The following is a 19909-nucleotide window of genomic DNA, read 5'->3' as shown; positions in this document are numbered from 1 at the left end:
ATCCCTTGATTAGACTCATATGAACACCATAATAAACGAGTCATTCCAGATATCCCTCAAGAAAAACAAGCATAATGGATTAATAATGTCATGCTGGTCATTAATTTTGATAATCGCAGAATTTATGTCACTGAACATACTTGCTATGTAGTTCTAATGTTGCATTTATTTATATGCAGCAGTTACAATGTGTTAGATGCCAGTTCCCATTATTTCACTGTTTCACAGCTGTTCAGTATTTGACAGATGCATAATTTCATTCTTTAAAATACTCATTTTCCTTTTATAAATTAAGAACTGTGATGTTAGATAATTTCTCTCATGTTTTGTTAATTTTAGATTATCAAGATATATTCAACAGTGCAATTTACCAATAAGAAGTCACTATTAAGGTTTATAATTTGCAATCCAGTAAATTGAATGAAGGAGAGGCCATGTTACATGTTGTGAAGAGTTAAAACAGAGTAAAGGAAATAAATTATTCAATTATCCTATGTTACTAGCCTTTTTTTGTGCCAGTTGATTTGATATAACTCCTGTTAGGATTGGATAACATCTAATGCATTTATAAACTCAGACAAGTGAAATAGTAAATAGACATTTTTGATTTGGAAATTATACTCACCAATTAATATAAATATTTTTAGTCTCTGAAATCATGAACCAGTCTTAAAGTTGAAATACTTTGCTTCCTAGCTTGTAATAATCTTGAAAATAAGGGACAATAGTATTTCACAGAGTTGTAATAAAGCAACTGTGCTGACATTTCAGTCTTTATTCAGTATTTCACTCTCCTTTTCAGAAGCTTCAGAGGAAGATGTGATATTTTAAACAGTGAGGGAAGGAAGTCATATTTGAGCTTTCCTTAACAGTCTAGAATATTTTACTTCTCATGTTTTATGTCTCCTGACACAGAGTCAGCATTCTGCACCCAGCAGCTCCTCACCTCAGTACCATCTGTAAGGCTCAAGTCTTCCCATCTTCAACCTGTGCTCTGTCTCTGCAGAACTGGTGCCCTTTACCACAGAAAAGAGAGACAGAACAGATCAATCATTAAAGCTGTGCTGTTGTGAGGCTGGTACAGAGAATAGCCAGGTGGACAACTTGAAAAGGAATTATCAACTGCTGTCTGCATTTCCAGACAAAAATGAGAATTTGGCAGTTTTAGCCTTTGGCAGCCTTTTGTCTGGTGGCCATTTGTTCCCTTTTCTGGTGCTCCATCTGCTCCCCCAGTAGGATCCGCCAAAGAATCAACGGTGGGAACGTGCAGCTACAGCTACCAGTAAACACCCTGTAGTATCCCCCACGTCGTGATGCTTGGGGTTTGGAAACACAACTATGGACTTCCTTTTATTAGAGCTGGGACAGCAGAGAACAAGAAAATCTAATGGACACAAATACTGCTCACTCAGCACAGCCAGCAAACAGGTGTAAGTCTGAAGGATATTTAAGATTCCACAAAGGCAGAAAGAAGCAGCCAAACCACACCTGTATTAGTGGACATTTTACTTCTTTGGAGCACAATGAGTGACCCAGGTTCTAATCCCTGTCCAAAGCAGTCAGAGCCTCTCATGGGCACGCCTGATTGCTCTCTCCTCTGCTCATCTTGAATTGTTCTTCAATTGAACCACTCCAACAGGAAAATCTAAATCCACCATCCTGAAATTATTGTCCTGAAATGGACAATAATTCATCATCCAGAATCTCTCCTGTTAGACCCTAAGTAGGAAGAGGAGGGAATGAAACTTGGGACTTCCATATCTGAAGTCCACATATTCAGATTTAAGACCATTTACTGTAAAAGGAAATACCATTCCCCTGCAAACAGACCTTTCCAAATTTCTGTAAGGGGGACACCAGCAACTCGCCATCAGTAACAGCTGCACAAGAGTTGACTCTGAGGAGGTGTCACTGAACCTCTGAAATTTTTCAGCTATTCCCCCTGCTCTCAGCCTTTCCTTACTGACCAGCACCAGGCTTCTCATTGCATGTTGCTTACACTTCCCAGACACTCAAGTCCCCCAAGGGCAAATTAACACCATGCTATGGATCCTCCTTCCCATCCTACACCTACATTTCAGGTGCCTCAACACCCAACTGAATCTCTTTCTGCCCAAACTCAGAGTTATTCACCTCAGATGAGAACTGAAATCTGCAGCTTTGAGAAAAGAACCTGTCCAACATAACACAACTACATGTACATATTTTAGGTTTTCTTTATTTATATTTTTAAATTCAAGAATTACACACTAGGCAACATTATTATATATTTACATGCTGAAACTGGCTGCAATAATTTTAAATTCAAGAAAATATCTCTTATGTGCTACTCATTTACAATCATCATTTTACTACCTCATAAATCCCAGAGGTTAGCAGTCCTTTTGAGAAAGACATGAAGATCTGATGCAATGATATCCACTAGTATTTTGCATTTTCTAGCCATTGGAAAATGTGCATTATGTGCATATAAGAAAGGCTACAAGGTCATTAGTAAGGCTGATGATTACTACATTATGAAATAAATAGTACTAAGTAAAAGATAACTCAGAACTGTGCAAAGACAGTACTAACAGAACCATTTAAACACCCATGCCAATAAAAATGTGATAGAAGTCAAATCATAGGCAGTTTGTCAGAATTAATCATGTTTCAAATGTTCTTTTTGTCTTCAACTAAAAGTAACAGGACAGACCATGAACCATACAGCCTGGTGAGTATCTGCCAAATGACAGGAACAGTGAAAACATACAAAATGCTATCAAACTGGAATAGATGACCTCATGTCTGAAAAACATTAAAAAAATACAACCCTTAGTATGAAAGTAGAGGTGAGATTTTTCATCATTTAAGTCTCATTTTTTTGTCAAAGCACTTACAAAGAAAATAATTTTATATTTATGAAATGCTAGTGTTGCATATTCTTGTAGAGATTATCTATTTCAATTTTATATAATGGATATTTAAATTCTTAGTATTTTTACAAAGTAGAATAGGGCAGTCTTTTTGATCAACAACATTCCATTTGCTTCTTAAAAATTTAGACAAAGTTCCTAGTGCATTTTACTAAGCTTTACCTTTGGTGTTAAGCAGTGACTTTTTAGATTTCCCTTTTAAACAATTTCTGGAGTGAAGATTCTTTGGCTTTGGGGGACTATGCTATCTAACGACAGTCAAACATCCTGTCTTTTTTTTTCTTAAAGAAAAATATAAGCCTACTATTAAATACCATAAGAGACAGATTTCAGAATCAGACAGATGCAATATGCAGGCTTCTGTAATGAAATCGCCAACAGCTGAATTCTCACTTACCTGGACACCTTCACCTCTCCACTCACTGGAGCAACATCAAGGTGCCTTATTGTAAGTGAAAACCAGGCCTTGTTTGTTTTGGCTAATCTGAGTACTGAGTGTGGCCTGAACATCTTAACCATACAAAAGAATCAGCTGTGCCAGCAGGAACGTTGCCACGGTGGCTATTTTACACTACAGCACTTCCTGTACTATTTTATATCTGGAGTCCAAATCTGTTTATGCAAAAGGGTGTTTAAATTACTCTGCTAGAGCACTGCAATTATTGTACTTAGTAAAAAAAAGTCACTAAACAAATACTGTATCTATTGACTGCTCATTTACAGCTTATTTAATTATTTACATAATTTTAGGACACATTAACCTAAACCATAAGTAGAATTAGCTTTTTGCCTTACCATAAAGTACAAATTAGAAGTTAAAAATGTTTAAGAAATCTGATAATATTTACACACGTTCAGCTTAAGTTATGGTTGCTCACATTGTATGTTCTATGTACACATAGCAAAATGTTTTGATCACTACTGATATAGTATTGTACCCTGGCCATCCCACCCTAGATAATTTTCTAGAAATAGTTACTATTTTTGCCTTTTTTTTTCTTGGTTCCCTAAGGAATTTGTTGGTTTTGAAAACTTACTAGTGGACAATGCTGTTATAAAAAGAGAGAGAAGAAATAGGCAAGCAATGTGAGGACTAGTCTAATTCCAGATGCAAGGAGGTACAGTACTATCATCATGTCAAACGGTGCAATACTCCATACGAATCATAAGCATTGATCTGCTGATATAGAAATGCCCAGTTACCCTGTAGAGTTAGTTGTTTGGTTTTTTCCTAAATACATTACTCTTTTTTTTCTCAAAAATATATTCATACACTGGTTGATGATAGAAACAAAACTATTATTAGCTTATTCCTTTAACACACCAACATGTGAATGTGTGTGCATATATATATATATATATACTCAGCACGTGTATATATACACACATATGTCCATACAGACATTTGGGGGTACGTCCATATGCACATACAGTTGGAAAATATTTCACATCTGTTCACTTATGTTTAGCACTGTGTTAGAGGATTGGAACACAGTCTAATATTTATAGTGAAAATAAATTGAGGTTTAATTTGAATGCATGTTTTTCTGAAATAAATAGGATATTTTCCCCAGGTATAAGACCACCACCTATTTTCTCTATGCATTGTGCTTTTTGTACCTTACAGATTTTATGTCTTTTTTTGTTAGAATGTAAGAACTCTCTGAAGAACTCTGCTGTTATCTAGGACTTTTGCTTTCCTCCCCTGGGAATGAGAAAAGAAATGGTCACAATGTCATTGCTTGAGTCTTTCTTCCCAGTCATTGAACTGCAATAGGATAGAAACATAACATTCCTTATGCAAACACAGAATTATGTTGCATGAATTCTCAGTTCTGAAAATGTGTATCATACTTACTAGCAGTCATGTACAGTATATATTTACAGATTGATCTCAAAGATTTCATTAAAACTGTGCCATGTTATAGTCATAATTCCCCCATGAATTTCGCAAAGATGAAAAACACCTTAATTGCTGGCTATTATGTCTAATAGAACAATAAAATGTGCAACTATAATTATATTACAAGTTTTATCTAAATTATTAACTTTGCTATTTTGTTTATTGAAACCAACAACAACTAACATGATTAAAAAGATCTAGAATACTTATTTTCGGTCAATTCTAAAGTAAAAGCAAATTTATTCTAGTTTACCTGGAGGGTAGCACACATAGCAAACCCCATATCTCATGTCTGTTGGCATCATTTCCCACTTTCACTCAAGTATCTCAGGAGTAAGTGCTTACCTGGGGCTCGAGTTATGCTTTTTCCTTGATAGTGCCTCACCAGCCTTTCTCACCCCCATCTTTTTATATCACAGTGTTAAGCCTTAGTACAAAATGGTAGAATCTTTCTCTTTCACTAATTTTATACATCACATTAATAGCCAGAAGAACATAGTAAAAGCAAAAGTGCTCCTTCCCCACAGATAATTTATCTTTCCTAGTGACACCTGAGCAGAAACCAAACATTTTCTTTCACTCTCTGAATAGCAATATCAGAGAGTATTATGGCTTGTACTGTAGCTTCAGAGAAGTGAATGTGCAGTTCCAGGATTCGATCTCTGTGATTTTTGTAATAGCTGAAGCAGTTACCAATGCAGAGAGTCAACATATTCCCTGTAAGGTTTTATATTTGATGTGTATCAACCACAGAAAGGCTGTGAGCTCCCTGCAGTCACACTCTGCTTCTGTGAAACAATAAAAGGAGCTGTCAGCAATTTCTGAAATGAAAGAAAAGCTTGTACAGAAGAATACCATAAGACTGCTTTCATTTAGGATAATTAATATAATTTTTAAAGAACAGACTTTGAAGAGAAATACTGAATTTTGATATGCTCCATTTCTTAAAATTGGGAAAAAAATCCAACATAACTCATACCTGTCAGCTGAAATCCCAAGCGCATCCACAAAGGTTATTGCATTATGCATGAAATGCAGTCACAAATTAAGTATGTGAACAAAGAGCAAAATTTTGATTTGGAAAGTTAATCACATGAGGAAAACCCGTCTCTACATATTGCAGAGTCTGAGCCTGGAGGCAGTGTGTGAATGTACACAACTTCCTGGCAGGTAGGGTGTATTGCAAATCCCACCCCAGGCTCCGAAAATATCCTCTCTTATTTAAACCAGAAATAAGAATATAAAGTGCTCAAAAAAAAAAAAAAAAAAGTCAGAATATTTGCCTATGCGTTCCCAGAACTATTCTCCTTCTATTAGTGTCATTCACTGTCAAATGGTGGGGGGAAACCAAATATAAAACTACAGAAACTTGTAAGAAAATCACTCTTTTGAGGAACAAAAAAATTAAAAAATATATTTTATGAAAAATATTCTAAAGAATTTTTTTAGTACCCTGAAAAAAAACACTTATACTGTCTAGTCTCTTTCAAAAATTTGTACACAGATGAGAGGTAGTATGGATTCAACAGATGTGGCTTTTGCTTCTTGAAACTTTGTGTCAAACAATATTGGGGATCTGATCTAGTAAAAGCCATCAAGAATTTTTACTTTTTTTACAGTTCTTGTAACTGCTGTTTTCATTACAAGAAGAGTTCCACAGTGGAATATGTAACAATTTTTTTTGTCTAATTTTTTTTTTCTATTCTGTTTTGCTATTTTGTAAAAATAAAGCTCAATGGAATGAAAAAATACCTCAACCTTTTAATTCAAGATGGTTCCCAAAGAAAAACTGAAATGTTCTAGTTTTTCAATGGAAATCACCCTAAAGCAGGAAACATTCAGGAGTGTACTTAAACTCTTAAAGTGATTGCTAGAAATTTCTTTCCTTTAGAACAGTGCATTAAGGAAAACAAAAAGTGAAATGGTATTGCCTAATCCAGACTGAGAAAACACCCTGTCAGTACCTCTTGTACAGAAATACATATGCTCAGATTTTGATTGCTGAAAGAGGTACAGAACCTTTAGCTAACAGCAGGAAGCATAATGCTGGAAAGATGAAAACCTCGAAGAAATCACACAGCTCCACACGACTATTTCAGACTAAGGTGTGTACAACTGACAACATTCATCTGCACTGTGGATATACATATATATATACATATATATATATATATATACACACCCTCACTTTTATATATATGCCTCCTGTCTCCTTGCCCCTGCACTTTGTAATTGCTCTCTCACTCTCCCTGCCCTAGAGAAAGGCAGGGCACCACTGGCTTCCTTCAGCCATCTACAGAATTACTATTTGGGCAATCAATTTTGGCACTTTGGAAAGATTCCCTTTCCTCAGCATAACCCAGCAGCATCTACCCATTCAGTGCTGATGCATTTTTATACTGTCCCTACATTCCTCTATCGATCCCAAACACAGTCACTGTGGCTGAGTATATATTCTCTCTTTAAAATACAAACAAACTAGTGCTTCTTGCTTCAGCTTCTGTGCAAACACCCAACCCCAATATTATCAGTCAAAGGTTCAGTTCTTTCAATAAATAAAAGGAAATACCTGAATATGGTTGGGAAACCTCTGACCATCATCATCTTGGAAAGATGATAGGCACTACATGTTTTCAAGTTTACACATTTAAAAAGTAAAGTGTATGTGTTTCATAAGCATGTAACTTAGTGCACTCTCTTAAGTGTATATGCATGCCTTGGATATGTACTTTCCCTAGAATGGCATGTACTGCTTTTGAAATTAAAACTTGTTTCTCAAATGCTGCTCTATAATTTGTATCACTAAACTCAAATGGCCATTGGAAAAAAAAAATAGCGAGGGACAATGAGACAGAAGTGATTTTCAAAATGCAATTTGCCTTTACACTCATAATGCACTTATATTTTGATAAGGGGATATGTCCATACTGCAACTTAACATATATATGGTTTAGCAGATACAACCAAAATGTTATAAAAACAGACCATAGAGTGGGCCAGCAACTAAGGTGTTTTAAAATAACTTTTTGTCCTGAATAGAATTTTTCCAAGTCCCACTTTTGGCTGTACAACTGATTTGAAGAGAAATCCAGTTCTTTCTTCCTGCGTGGCTTTGTTTCTTAGTTCACATAGTAAAGCCAATAGACAATATTGAAGAAGGAAAAAACAACAGGGAAGAATATGCGAGACCATCGATCTATGGCATTGACATCAGTCAAGTCAGGGATGGTGATTTTCAGCTGGGACGCGCGTCGCCGTAGCCGGCTCTTCTTCTGTGCCACGTGTCGCTCCAGGGCGTTGCGGCCGAAGCTGTGCCTGGGCAAGCCGGCTTTGCGGTACTGGATGCTCGAAGTGTCATAGGCCAGCATTGTGCTCCTAGGGTCCCCAAGCCCCATCACAGCCTCGGAGGCAGCCATCTCGTTTTTAATTTCGAGCGTGCTCAACAGTATGTTTTCATGTGGATCCATCTGTAAAAAATAAGACAGCAGATTCAGCAGGAGGGAAAGGAAGCCCAGTCAGTTGCAAACTGAAGCCATGCTGGTAAGGGCTGTATATAACATTACTAATTGATTGGATGTCAGCCTGAAAGACTCTAAGCTTAGCTGTGATTATATTTATTAACATTTATTCCTGCCCCCAAGGAGAAATAGGACCAGCAGAGTATAATGCAATAAATGGTATTTCCCTAGACCCGATGCTCAGCAAGCACAAGCAATACCTGGGAGCAGAGAACACACTCAGCTCCTGAAAGTGAGATTCTGTCACTGAGTAGGGTATCTGGGGAAAATATTGAAATTTTCAGGGGTTTTGGAAGGAAATCAAATGGAAAAAGATCTGCTTTGTTTTGGTTTTTCTTTTTTCAAATGAAAGCTTTGGCTCTGACAAACTTCCATTATTCACAAGGTCTCTCTGCCTCTATGAATGAGGTACAGAGAACTGCACAAGAGAATGCACATTTTAGGTCCCCATATTCCAAACAGGAGTGCTGGTTACTTGGGGAAAGGCAATGGCAGAGTCTGACTATAGCTATGTGGAAACTCCATGCCCCAGTACTAATAAATTTCTTCAATACAGTGCATGCTGTAATAGCATGCTGCTGTAATAGCAGAGATCTGCAATTTCAAGCAAGGAAAAAAGATAAGCAGAATGTAATCACATCAAATGTACATTGAACAGTTGTTTCAATGGGTAGATTTAGGTACTATGCATTCTTTAAATGCAATTCAGTGAAAAAAAATCTTAAAGCAATATTGTAGAGAAACCCCTTAGACAATCAAGAGGATTTCAAAGATAAAGAACTAAGTTCCACTCTTAGGCAATCTGGAGAAGATCTGAACTGTGAAAGGAGATTTTAAAAAGAATCCATTTATAGAAAACAAAAGTTATTTAGAAAGTTCTAATTCTTCTCAGCCTTTTCTCTAAGCATGTATTTTGAATTGTGTGATAACAGATTATAATTAACTAAAAGTTCTTAAAAACAATAATAGCTAATGAGAAGCTAATTAATTACACTGAATTAGTGATGGTAGTGCAGATATAATCTGGGCCAATTTAGAGAAAAAACTCTCCCAGAGCTCCTTCAAGAAAAACTCAGCCACATTATTCATTTATCATGTATAGAATATATTCTATGGTTATTCCTCAAAGGACAAAAACTGTGACCTTTGTGGATTTCTAAACAATATAACAGGGTATTTGTATATCCTGTAATATTTAGAAACTAGCTGTCAGCAGCAGGTACCTCCCTGCAGTGGTACCTCCCAGTGCAGACTGTATTTGCCATTATTAAACCCCCTATGTAATATTTACCATGGCAAGATGAGAGAACTGGGTTTAAACCAGTTGCTTTTTAGTAGCACTCCCTGCCCAGTGTTCTGAACTGCAAAGTCAGACACTCACAAAGGTACTTTGGACCTACTGAAACACTGTTATTTGAGTGATTACATCTGTTCAAGTGATGCACAAAACCTAGTGTTGCTGAGATGACAGATTTCCCTCTCTGTCACTTTTCCCCCCCAATCTGTGTGAGTTTGCACCCCTCTAGTTTCATTATATTTTAATTATAAATCAAATGCCATGACTTAATGTGAAACAGACAAAATCTTTCTTTTTTGTTAGCTTTTCATGAAAGCCATGTGAAATTTATGAAATTCCTAATGTGGGAAGTCAATCTTTAATTGAAAAACACTGGAAAAATGTGGAAGTTGAGCTGGAACTCAAGAAAAATTCCTTTAAGAGCTCTGTAGCATAATCTTGAGCATAGTGAGGGAACACTGCTTCTATTCAGGAAGGTCATCAAATCAGTTCTCATCTGCATTGGACAAGTAATAGTAGTATTCTACTATTGTAATTCTAACAAAAGCATATATCTGCAAAAGTTTTCAAATTGATCTGTGAAACTTCTCAAGACTGATTTCAAACATTATTTTCTAATCAGTGTATTTATTTGGAAAATTATTTTGTGATTTTGGGAGTAAAACGAAAGTGGACTCATTTTTGTTATTAGATCTCAGACCAATCATAAGACTCTCAGGGTCCTACAAATAAAACAATTAATTACAGGCACTTGGCATTCTTTGATCCCAAAATGTCTAAAATCACAAGAGGTAAGTTTCCTACATGAGGGGTGCAAAGTCATTTGGAAACGACATTTCTGTATTTTCATATAACCTCAAGAAAAGAAGTTTTAGTTCCAGTGACATCAGGGGAAGTTGGATGTAACATCCACTAATATAATGGGTTTACCCTTTAGCCCAGAGCCTGGGTTATTTTCACCTCAATGTTGTGCATTCTAGGATACTATTTTTGAAAAGATTTTAGTGCCAACATTTTTTTTCACATCTTAAATCTTCTTAGGATGAATCTACTTTAAGCATTTTATCCTTTTGATCTGCAATGATATTAGAAATTTGAGTGCTCTTTACATATTTGCATACATTCTGTGCAACACACATGCAAGAAAGGCTATTTCAGTCTGCCAGAGTTAGACACAGACATGTTTTAGCAACATGATATCACTCCAGTCAACTTTTTTTCTTAATGCAGCAAAATGCTGCAGATGTCTATAATCTTGGAAGCAGTTAGTAAGATTAGTGATGCTGGGCAGAAAAAACATTAAGCAATATTCTAAACTATCTTCTAGAGAAAAATGTCTTCTTCTGTACATATCACACTCATATGAGAGTTGAAGCACAGCATTTTTCAATATTCCAAGACTTGTTCAGAAGGAATAATGCAAAATACAGTACATATTAGAGATGGGTGAACCTTCAAGTGTTACAATACCCAGATAAACATCACAAAGGTCAGCTCTTCCTTGAGCAGTAATTTGACCCTCCTTCATCTGGAATAATGAACTGACCATAAGAATAAATGCATTTTCTCATGATATTTTGAATTTCCAACCTGAGGGAAGAGGGAGGGAGAGGAGGGAAGGGAAGGAGGGGAAGGAAGGGAGGGAGGGGAAGGGAGGGAGGGAGGGAGGGAGGGAGGGAGGGAGGGAGGGAGGAAGGAAGGAAGGAAGGAAGGAAGGAAGGAAGGAAGGAAGGAAGGAAGGAAGGAAGGAAGGAAGGAAGGAAGGAAGGAAGGAAGGAAGGAAGGAAGGAAGGAAGGAAGGAAGGAAGGAAGGAAGGAAGGAAGGAAGGAAGGAAGGAAGGGAAGGAAGGAAGGGAGGGAGGGAGGGAGGGAGGGAGGGAGGGAGGGAGGGAGGGAGGGAGGGAGGGAATCTAACTCTTCAACCTTTGTCAAAAGGTTCCCTGTCAGATTAGAGAGAGCTGGGACTGTTTTTTCCACCAAGTAGATTCACCCAACTCTAAGTAAAACATTCTTTTGTAACAAAGTGACGCCTGAGATAGAATGACAGTGAACTACATTTATTGTAAACAGCACCACCCATTCAAAAGGATCCCAAAGCGCTTTACAAGCATTAGAAAGAAGAACCACTTCACTTCCCAGTGAAGCACAATCACCTCTGAGGTGAAATGTGGTGACTGACAGTGCAGAACAACACACTTTATTTTAGTAGAAGAAATGGAGAATGTTGTAGCCAATTAAAACTATGGGGTGGGTGAGTGGTGGTGGGGAATGCTGGGTAAGCAGAACAGTTACATAAATTGATATTTGGCCAGGTGCTTGGGGTTGAGATGAACACGCTATAAAAAAGTGCCATGGGATCTTTAATGACCATAACCGGTCAAGACCTGAATTTTACGTCTCTGAGGATAAAAACATTAGAAAACAATGAAAGATACCTTTGTTGAATACATTTCTGGACAATGATATGTGCCAATTATTCTTCTGTCCTGTAAGTTAATAAAATCAAGACCAGTTTCCTTAGAGATAAGGCAGCTATTATCTTTCATTTAAAATTAAAGCACTATAGGATAATAGTAGGACAAGTAATTAAAATATATAGGGACCTCTAAGCCAACAATTAGCATAGATACATTCTGGCTTCAGAGGTGCTATTACTGCCTTGCTGTGCTCCTCAAGGTAACATAATGTTGTGATGTAAATGTATTTTTTCCAACTGGTCATTTGACCAAGGAAGATATGATGATATGAAAACAATTATTAAAATTATTCTGGGAAGGGGAAAGTAAGTGTAAAAGTGGTTTCAAAAGGAGGTGGAGGAAGATTAAAAAGATCTCTTGGTGCTGAAGGATTGTTCAACCATAGAACTAGACTCTTTATGGTGAACAGGAGAGTTCAAACTTAATGGAGAAATTCCCAGGACGAGAAAGGAAGGGAGGATGAAGATGAAGAAAAAGCAGCAGCAAGTACTATGGAAATAAAAGGTGAAGGCAGAAGTGGAAGAGAAATGACCAGAGCTCAGCAAACATGCAAGACACCGGGGTTTTTATAAATCAATCTTAAATGTGAATGACAAAATAGATGATGCAAATGATTCATTTATAGGTCCAGGTCAAATGGACTCTGAAGCCTTGAAAGCAGCCATGATTTTTTTGATGGTCTCAAACAAGGGAAATACAGAGGAAAGCATAGAATTGTTACCATTATATATTCTTCCTGATACCTAGAAACTCCAAAATGATGGCTTTCTTGAGGAATTCCTCTTACAATAATACATTAGCAACTGTTAAATACAAGGAAATTACAACTCCCACACACATTCATTAGGAATCCTCCAAGGATGACCAGACCTCTGAAATTATTAACTTTCAGTAAATCAGTTCCTTGGTGATTATGGTCTGCTCTTCTGCCAAACATAGCTTTATAATACAAGAGAAATTTATACTGATGGATCAAAAAGATACAACATTGACACTTCTCCTTTCTCATACACTGTTCATTTTTACCTGTAACCTTCAACTACAGGCAGGAACTGATGGCTTATTTTATGGTAGAGTGGTTCAGAAACTGTTTGTATAAAACAGACAGTAGGGATGGAATTCCTGATAGAAAAACTCTTTGGAACAAAATACTTGCAAATTCAAAAGAAATGTCTTTTTGCTAAGTAGAGCTGCCATTAAACCAAAACAAAATCTGGTGAGCTAAACCATAAAGTCTAAGCTGGAAGTACCCAGACTATTATAAAGATTAAAACCTGAAATTTAGCAGTTATATGTCCCGTGAAGTGACATTTGTAAGAAATGAAGACAGAAATAAAGATCCCTTTCTCAATGAAGACTTACATGACATGTCTAGATATATAATTTAATTTGCCATAGATGAAAACCTTACTATCTATAGAAGAGTTTCCCACCTCTTAAAAGCTGAGGTTTGCTTGGAAAACCAGTAACATTCCACTGCTGACTAGTCACAGGGGCTCTAGCAAGATCAGATGAAATTATGACATGCACTTTATGTGTGATAGGGATCTTCCACCTCATCAGGAAGGTCTGACTTATGGAATGGGAACCACTGAGCTCTGGGATAGCCCTGAGTACACAGGCAATGTGTGGGAGGTAGATAGCTCTGTGTAAGCTGGGTTCACTCTGGATGAAAAAACAATTAATGATTTTCAATGGGCACCTGCCTAAAGCTATAATGGTATTTTTGACATGATAAGCCAGTCTGCCGAAATAAAGCTATAGAAATTTATAAGACACAAATGCCTAATATTTCAAAATATCCATATGTGAAACAATGTCTTTAATAGTGCAAGAAACACTGCATTTCCATTGTCTGTGCAAAACTCAGTTTACTGCCAGTATTGCAGTTAATGTATATGAAACCAGGCTAGCATGCATTGTTATACACCTAAAATTCGGATCAGGGTGTAAAGAATGCAGTTAGAGGACAGTAATGGGGTAGACTTATAATTTCAGATTGCTTCACATGGTTTCAGATCAGAAAATTCAGAGAAACTCTGCAAATTACAGAAGGATTTTCTTCAGGTTTTTGACCTTTCAAAGACTAAAAAGCTAAGCACACCCTGCCCCCACAAGAAACCTGTAAGAGTTAAAAAAAAAAAGAGGGTGAGAAAAAAAGACAAGATCTGAACATGGAGCTTTAACATTGCTCTAAATAATTGTAAATCAATTTCTAGACATCCATTTTTACTTTCTGATATATGTGACTTCTTGATCATTATCTTTAGTAACGCATCAATAACTTAGTTGCAAGTATTGCAGGATTCTGGGAAATGGTTGAAAATATAACTTCCTGTTGGTATGCATTACTTAAACATGGGATTCTGTATTTAAGACACTGAAGAATGAGTGCCCAGATGAAATGTGAGAGACTAAAGCATCATTGCTTTGATGGCTTTTGAATAAAACCCATGAAATATAAACTTGTTCAAACCTCTGCACAGAATCCAATAAGCTTGAAGTTTATATCAATGTCTTCTCAAATATAATTTTCAGCAACACTTTTTTACTACTGAGACATTTGGGAGGAAGCACAGGAAGGTGATCTGAACAGAAGATTTCTGGGGTAGCAATTAACAACAGCTTAAATCCTACTGTTTCACAAAAACCAAGGCGTTGGGCAGTCCAGATTCTTAGTAATACTACTCTGATGAAATATCATCCCTTTTACAAGTATGCAATTAATTTTTGTGAAGATAATATAAATGAAGAATACATCTGCAAGAACCTGCATCATAAGCTGCTCACTTCCATCTGTGACAAATAAAATCATATTTTCATCAAGCCTTCATAACAATCATAAGTCTCCCATTATGCTGTCTTACAAAATACAATTTAGTAGATATATCAAGCATCAAAAATCTACTATAGAAACAGAGCAAAATTGGTTATATACAAAAGTGTCATGAAAGAGAAAAAAATGCATCGAACAGATAATTATCACCACAACTGGCAAAATTTCTAGGGTAAAATTTGGATATAGTTATGGTTTTGAAATATGAACTAGATGGTAAAAATAAGGTTGTTAAGTTGCTCCTCTAGAGCAGCTTCTGTAAAATATACTAAAGATGTAATTTTTCTTGTTTGAAGCCAATTATAATGTGCAAAGAACTACACAGCACATCCTTGTCATGAGAGTGGGTGGACTGAATGGCAGTCTACCAGTTTCATCCTTCTGACCATGATATACTCACTTGTCAACAGATTTAGGCTTGTGGTTTTGGGGAACACATAATTCTTGGGCCCAGGCCAAAGACAAATATGTTCAGAGACAGCAAGAAGTCCAAGGATAAAACTCTGGAGAGAAACTGCAACTAATTCAACAACAAGAACAAAACTAAAAGAATATTCCTGAGATCTTTTTATGGAAAAATCACTGAGAAGATTTTGTTACAAAGAAAAGAAAGATGAATTTCTAACATTTTATAATGAATGTCCAAATAAAAAAAGATTTAGAAAAGTATTTAATATGATCAGTTCATTGCTGATTTAGAAGCCTAAAACAGAGACAGTTCCACAGCTATAGATACTGCAAGGCTCAGAGGACTAGTCCTGAAAATATTAAAATGAAAAGTCTTCTGCTTTAAAATTATGGGGAAAAAAACCCAAAATGTTCCTGCATGATTTACTTCTACACTGATGGTCTGTTTTTTTTTTGGGGAGAATCTAACATTTTGTCACTTATTTCAAAATGAGCAACAAGAATGAAGAAACTTTCTCACCAAGATATGGTTAGTAATTTAAAATCTGTTTCTGAGTAAATTTCTGTATATGCAAAATATATACCAATATTATGTAGTATTTTAAAAATTGTATTATACTTTAATTGTTTTTGTGTATGTATTAATTCTAGGAAAAATAAAAAATAGAGTATAGTTTTCTTCATGATGTGATGTCTTTCTGTGTCTGTACATTTCAACTGAACTTGAGTTCAGTTAGTTAAACATATTATACTTTGAATACTTATAAAATACATGGATAGAAAGTGGTCAAAAAAGCCCATTACATGAAAAAAAATCATACTGATTTAGGCTCTGTGACCTGTACTGTTGCATCCTTCAGGTCACAAGTTTCTGACAACCACATTACCAGAATGCAGAACTGGTTTTGAGAACATGAGCAAGGACAGGTATGTAGAGCTTTCTGCACACAGCTGTAAGATGCACTGAGTTTAGGGAGAAGTCTTGACAATTTTTTACATGGGGAAGAAAACTATATTAAACTCTCTAAACACTTAAAAGAGGAATGGAGACAAGAATGAAAAAGGACATAGAAACCATGTTGTAGTACAACCTTTTATAATTGCAGAAGTATTCTTAGAACTAGCTTCTAAGGAGTAAAAAAGATACATTCACATATTGGCATATATTTTCTCTATATACGTATTTGAGTTTAGGCATAATCCTACCTGATGTTTTCCTAAGTTACACAAAACTAACTCCTGGTGTCTGTCTTTCTTCATATGCATAATTCTGGGAAAGCAGTAGAACCCAAAAGAATTTGTAACTAAGTGAATTTACCAAGAAACATACATCTTCATAGGCCAGCTTGACTGTTTCACTAAATTTAACAGATGTGTAAGCAACACAAACCCTAACATGCTTTAAAAAAAAAAAAGTAAGTATTCAGTTTCTGTGTGTCTAAATGGATGCCTCTAAATGCATCCATTTCAATCTAAATGGATTGAGTCTTTAGAATTTGTTGTCATACAAATAAAGAGACTGATAGTCACTGTAATAACATTATAATAATACTTTTACCACTTAGTGACATCCAAGTGTACATAATCCAGTGATCTTAAAATTCATGAGTACAGCTAGGTTACCTTCTCCAGCACATACTACTTGCAGTTCCAACTTATGTTTTGGATAGAAATTTGCCAGCTCCTGGCTGCTGAATTAAACCTTGACAAACTCTTTAGAGCTGTTGTGTTTCAGGAAATCAATTCACCAAATTCCCTACCAGACTCACCTTCTGGACTGCAGCTACATACATTTCTTCTACTTCATTGTACATAATTTGTCTTTTTTTGTGTCTTATTTCTTCACAACTTGATCTAATGACCTAAACTGCACAAAGAGATTCTTTTATGAACTAAAAATTGTGTTCTGCTCAGGGTCACAGGCTGTAGATGCAGTACAAAAGCAAAAGGGAGAATGTGCTTTAAACAAGCGTACAGGCACTGGTCTTACATTAATTAAATATGGCATTCAAAGCAGTGCAACTGGAGAAAAAAAGCCTCATCCAGTTGACTTGACCTTTATTCAGATGTCATGTGGAATACCAGCACAGATCGTGGAAAATCACCTTCTGACTGCTTCTGCAAAGTGCTGTGAGCTAAAACTGGAACCTCCTCAAATTTCACTCCTATCCAAGCTCTGGTTTGATAAAACACGAAGAGGCTGGCCAGACACCCTGTGCATTGCTGACTGCTCCATATGCAAGTTGTTCCCTGAGAATGTATGAATGGAAATTTAGGAGAAAGGCTAAGCTTTTATAATCCATGCCTACTGTGTTACATGGACTTCAATAAACTGTGTAAGGAATACCTTCTGATCCTGGATCAACAATCAGTCCTCGTGCAGTGTTACCTGTACTGCAAACAAAAGGAAAACTCTCCTTGGAGAGAAAAAGGATGAATTCTTTCACTGACATCTGGACAGTGGCAGCATTAGCTGCAGCAATATAGAGCAGTAAGGATTTGAGACCGAAAGAGCTTCCTGTTGCCTTAAGTGTTTTAATATCCTGTTCAGTTTATTAACTGAGTCTGTGCCTACAACCATTTGAAAAATCCTATTTTTACCAAAAGCTTTTACATCTTGTAAACATGTTATATATGCTTACTCATGTTTTATACTAGAAGTACCTCTAGTCCATAGGGTATAAAGTGCCATTCTATGTAATAGGTACTGACTGGTTTTAGGTACCTTTGCAATAGTTTCTTCTCCCTGAAGATGCATTATATGATTTCTTCAGATAGAAATGAACAAATATTGCTATGAACTGAAAAGGCCAGCGGCAAGCCAGCAGTAAATCAGTGGGGAAATAAAGGCATTAGCCAAGCCTAATTGTTTTGGAGCATTGCTATGGAGCAAGGTCTATTATCTCAGGCCTACAGCCCTGCTAATGCATCTTCACACCAGAGCCTGAAAATTGAAGAGTGACCTTGTCTGTTTGCAGTGCACTGAAAGCCATCACAAACTGCAAAAAGCCACAGGTACAGATCAGTGCATTCCCTTTGGCTCAGGTTAACACACTCCTTCATCTAATTCACCCCTCCTTTTCTAGAGACATCTATTGATATGATAGATTAAAAAAAAAAATACCAGGCTCTTCCAGTTATTCTCTAGTAAAGTGGTAAAAAGAAGTTTGGAAGCTGTCATGGGAAATGTCAGGTATCACACCAGCACGTGAACTGACTGTGCTGCCATCTCCAAGTGTGCTGCTGTAACAGAGGACATTTCTGGCACAATGGACTAGAAAGTTCTCAGTCTCCCTGCTCCTAGAGCACCCATACATTAGACAGTGAATCTGAAAGTGGGCGTCTGGGGAAGGAGGATGCTGTGGGAGCTTCATTTCCTTGCTAGATTACAAACTGCCAGCCTACCAGTTGCATAGTTGAAATAATTAAGTGTAATCACTTGTGAAACAGGTGATTGTATGCTCTTATTTCTCTCAAAGCTCTGATAATGCAATGGAGCTCTCTAAGAGTGAAAAATCTGAGGAAAACTACTTAACTAGTCCAGCAAAACTTCATCAGACTCTTTTCTTTAGTCAAAATTATGTAGGAAAAAAATAGCAGCTGAGACAACTTGAAAGGGAAGAACGTTACCAAGTGTTTCTGAGGGCAAGTTAAGCTTCCATTTGTTGTTGGCTTGCCATCTCACCTCCTTTAGTAGCCCTGTGCTAATCCAGATATAACAACAATGGGCAGAAGGGCAATGAATTGCAGATACTTGTATTTGTTTAAACTTTCTTAGCTTCCTAAGCCCTTCATTAATTTTTTGAGAACACTTCTATGGTATTCAAATCTATTAAGATGTGTTTAAACTCATGATCATATTCCATGTTCTTGGTACCCAGATCTTGGATGGAAAAATGCCATTAGTCTGACAGTTTCCCTTGTTCATGATTCGCACTATGAGCAGCAATGCCCTGTCCCTTTCAGGTGTGCTGACTGAATACCTTATGTAATAGAAAGAGGTCTGAGTAAAGAATTACTCATTGTTTTAAAAATACACTCAGTATATTTAAAAAGGAACCTTATCTAAACATGCAGAGGTTAGCAATGTCACTTCACATTTATTTACAGAAAATGGCTGAATAAATCTGCATAAACAGTTTTACAAAGCATTGCATAATATGCTGACATTTTTCCCCTCTTTCCCAGAGAGAAATTGCTCTGTTACTGCTCACAATAACAGAGTACGATTGCAAAATTAAAGGTAGTTTTATTTATGTAACTTATGTTATCTTGTACTTCAGGTATATTGCCTGTGCGTTGGAGCATTCTCTGTGCTTTAAGCTAAGTTGGAAACATGTATGTTTTTAATGATTACTGCAACTGCCTCCAAACTAAAAACACATTTAGTGATGTATTTACATGTATTTTACATTATACAAAACATAATGCTGCTTCTGTGAAGTGGCAAATCAAATTATTGAAAGAATGTAGCTAAGAAATTCTATATAAGGAATGTTAATTTGCAATAATTAACTCTTATAAACCTAGATGATTTAACTAAAAATAAAAAAAT

General features: G+C 36.4%; 1 protein-coding gene across 5 annotated transcripts in view; it reads right to left on the bottom strand.

Annotated features, from left to right (window-relative positions):
• Positions 1-7698: 7698 nt before the first annotated feature.
• GABRB2 (gamma-aminobutyric acid type A receptor subunit beta2) overlaps positions 7699-19909 on the bottom strand; it is a 139970-nt gene continuing 127759 nt past the window's right edge. For 4 of the 5 annotated variants that reach the window (XM_053956773.1, XM_053956777.1, XM_053956774.1 and 1 more), the window contains 2 exons: positions 12069-12119; positions 7699-8285 (listed from right to left, as the gene is read on the bottom strand). In XM_053956773.1, the coding sequence (XP_053812748.1) occupies positions 7938-8285; positions 12069-12119 (399 nt within the window). In that variant the 3' untranslated portion in view covers positions 7699-7937. The remainder of the gene's footprint in view (positions 8286-12068; positions 12120-19909) is intronic. The other variant, XM_053956776.1, reaches the window with a different exon arrangement.

Source organism: Vidua chalybeata, chromosome 15, assembly GCF_026979565.1.
Source record: "Vidua chalybeata isolate OUT-0048 chromosome 15, bVidCha1 merged haplotype, whole genome shotgun sequence".
Taxonomy (NCBI): domain Eukaryota; kingdom Metazoa; phylum Chordata; class Aves; order Passeriformes; family Viduidae; genus Vidua; species Vidua chalybeata.
Note: the sequence above shows the minus strand (reverse complement) of the source record. Positions and strands in the feature narration are given on the sequence as shown.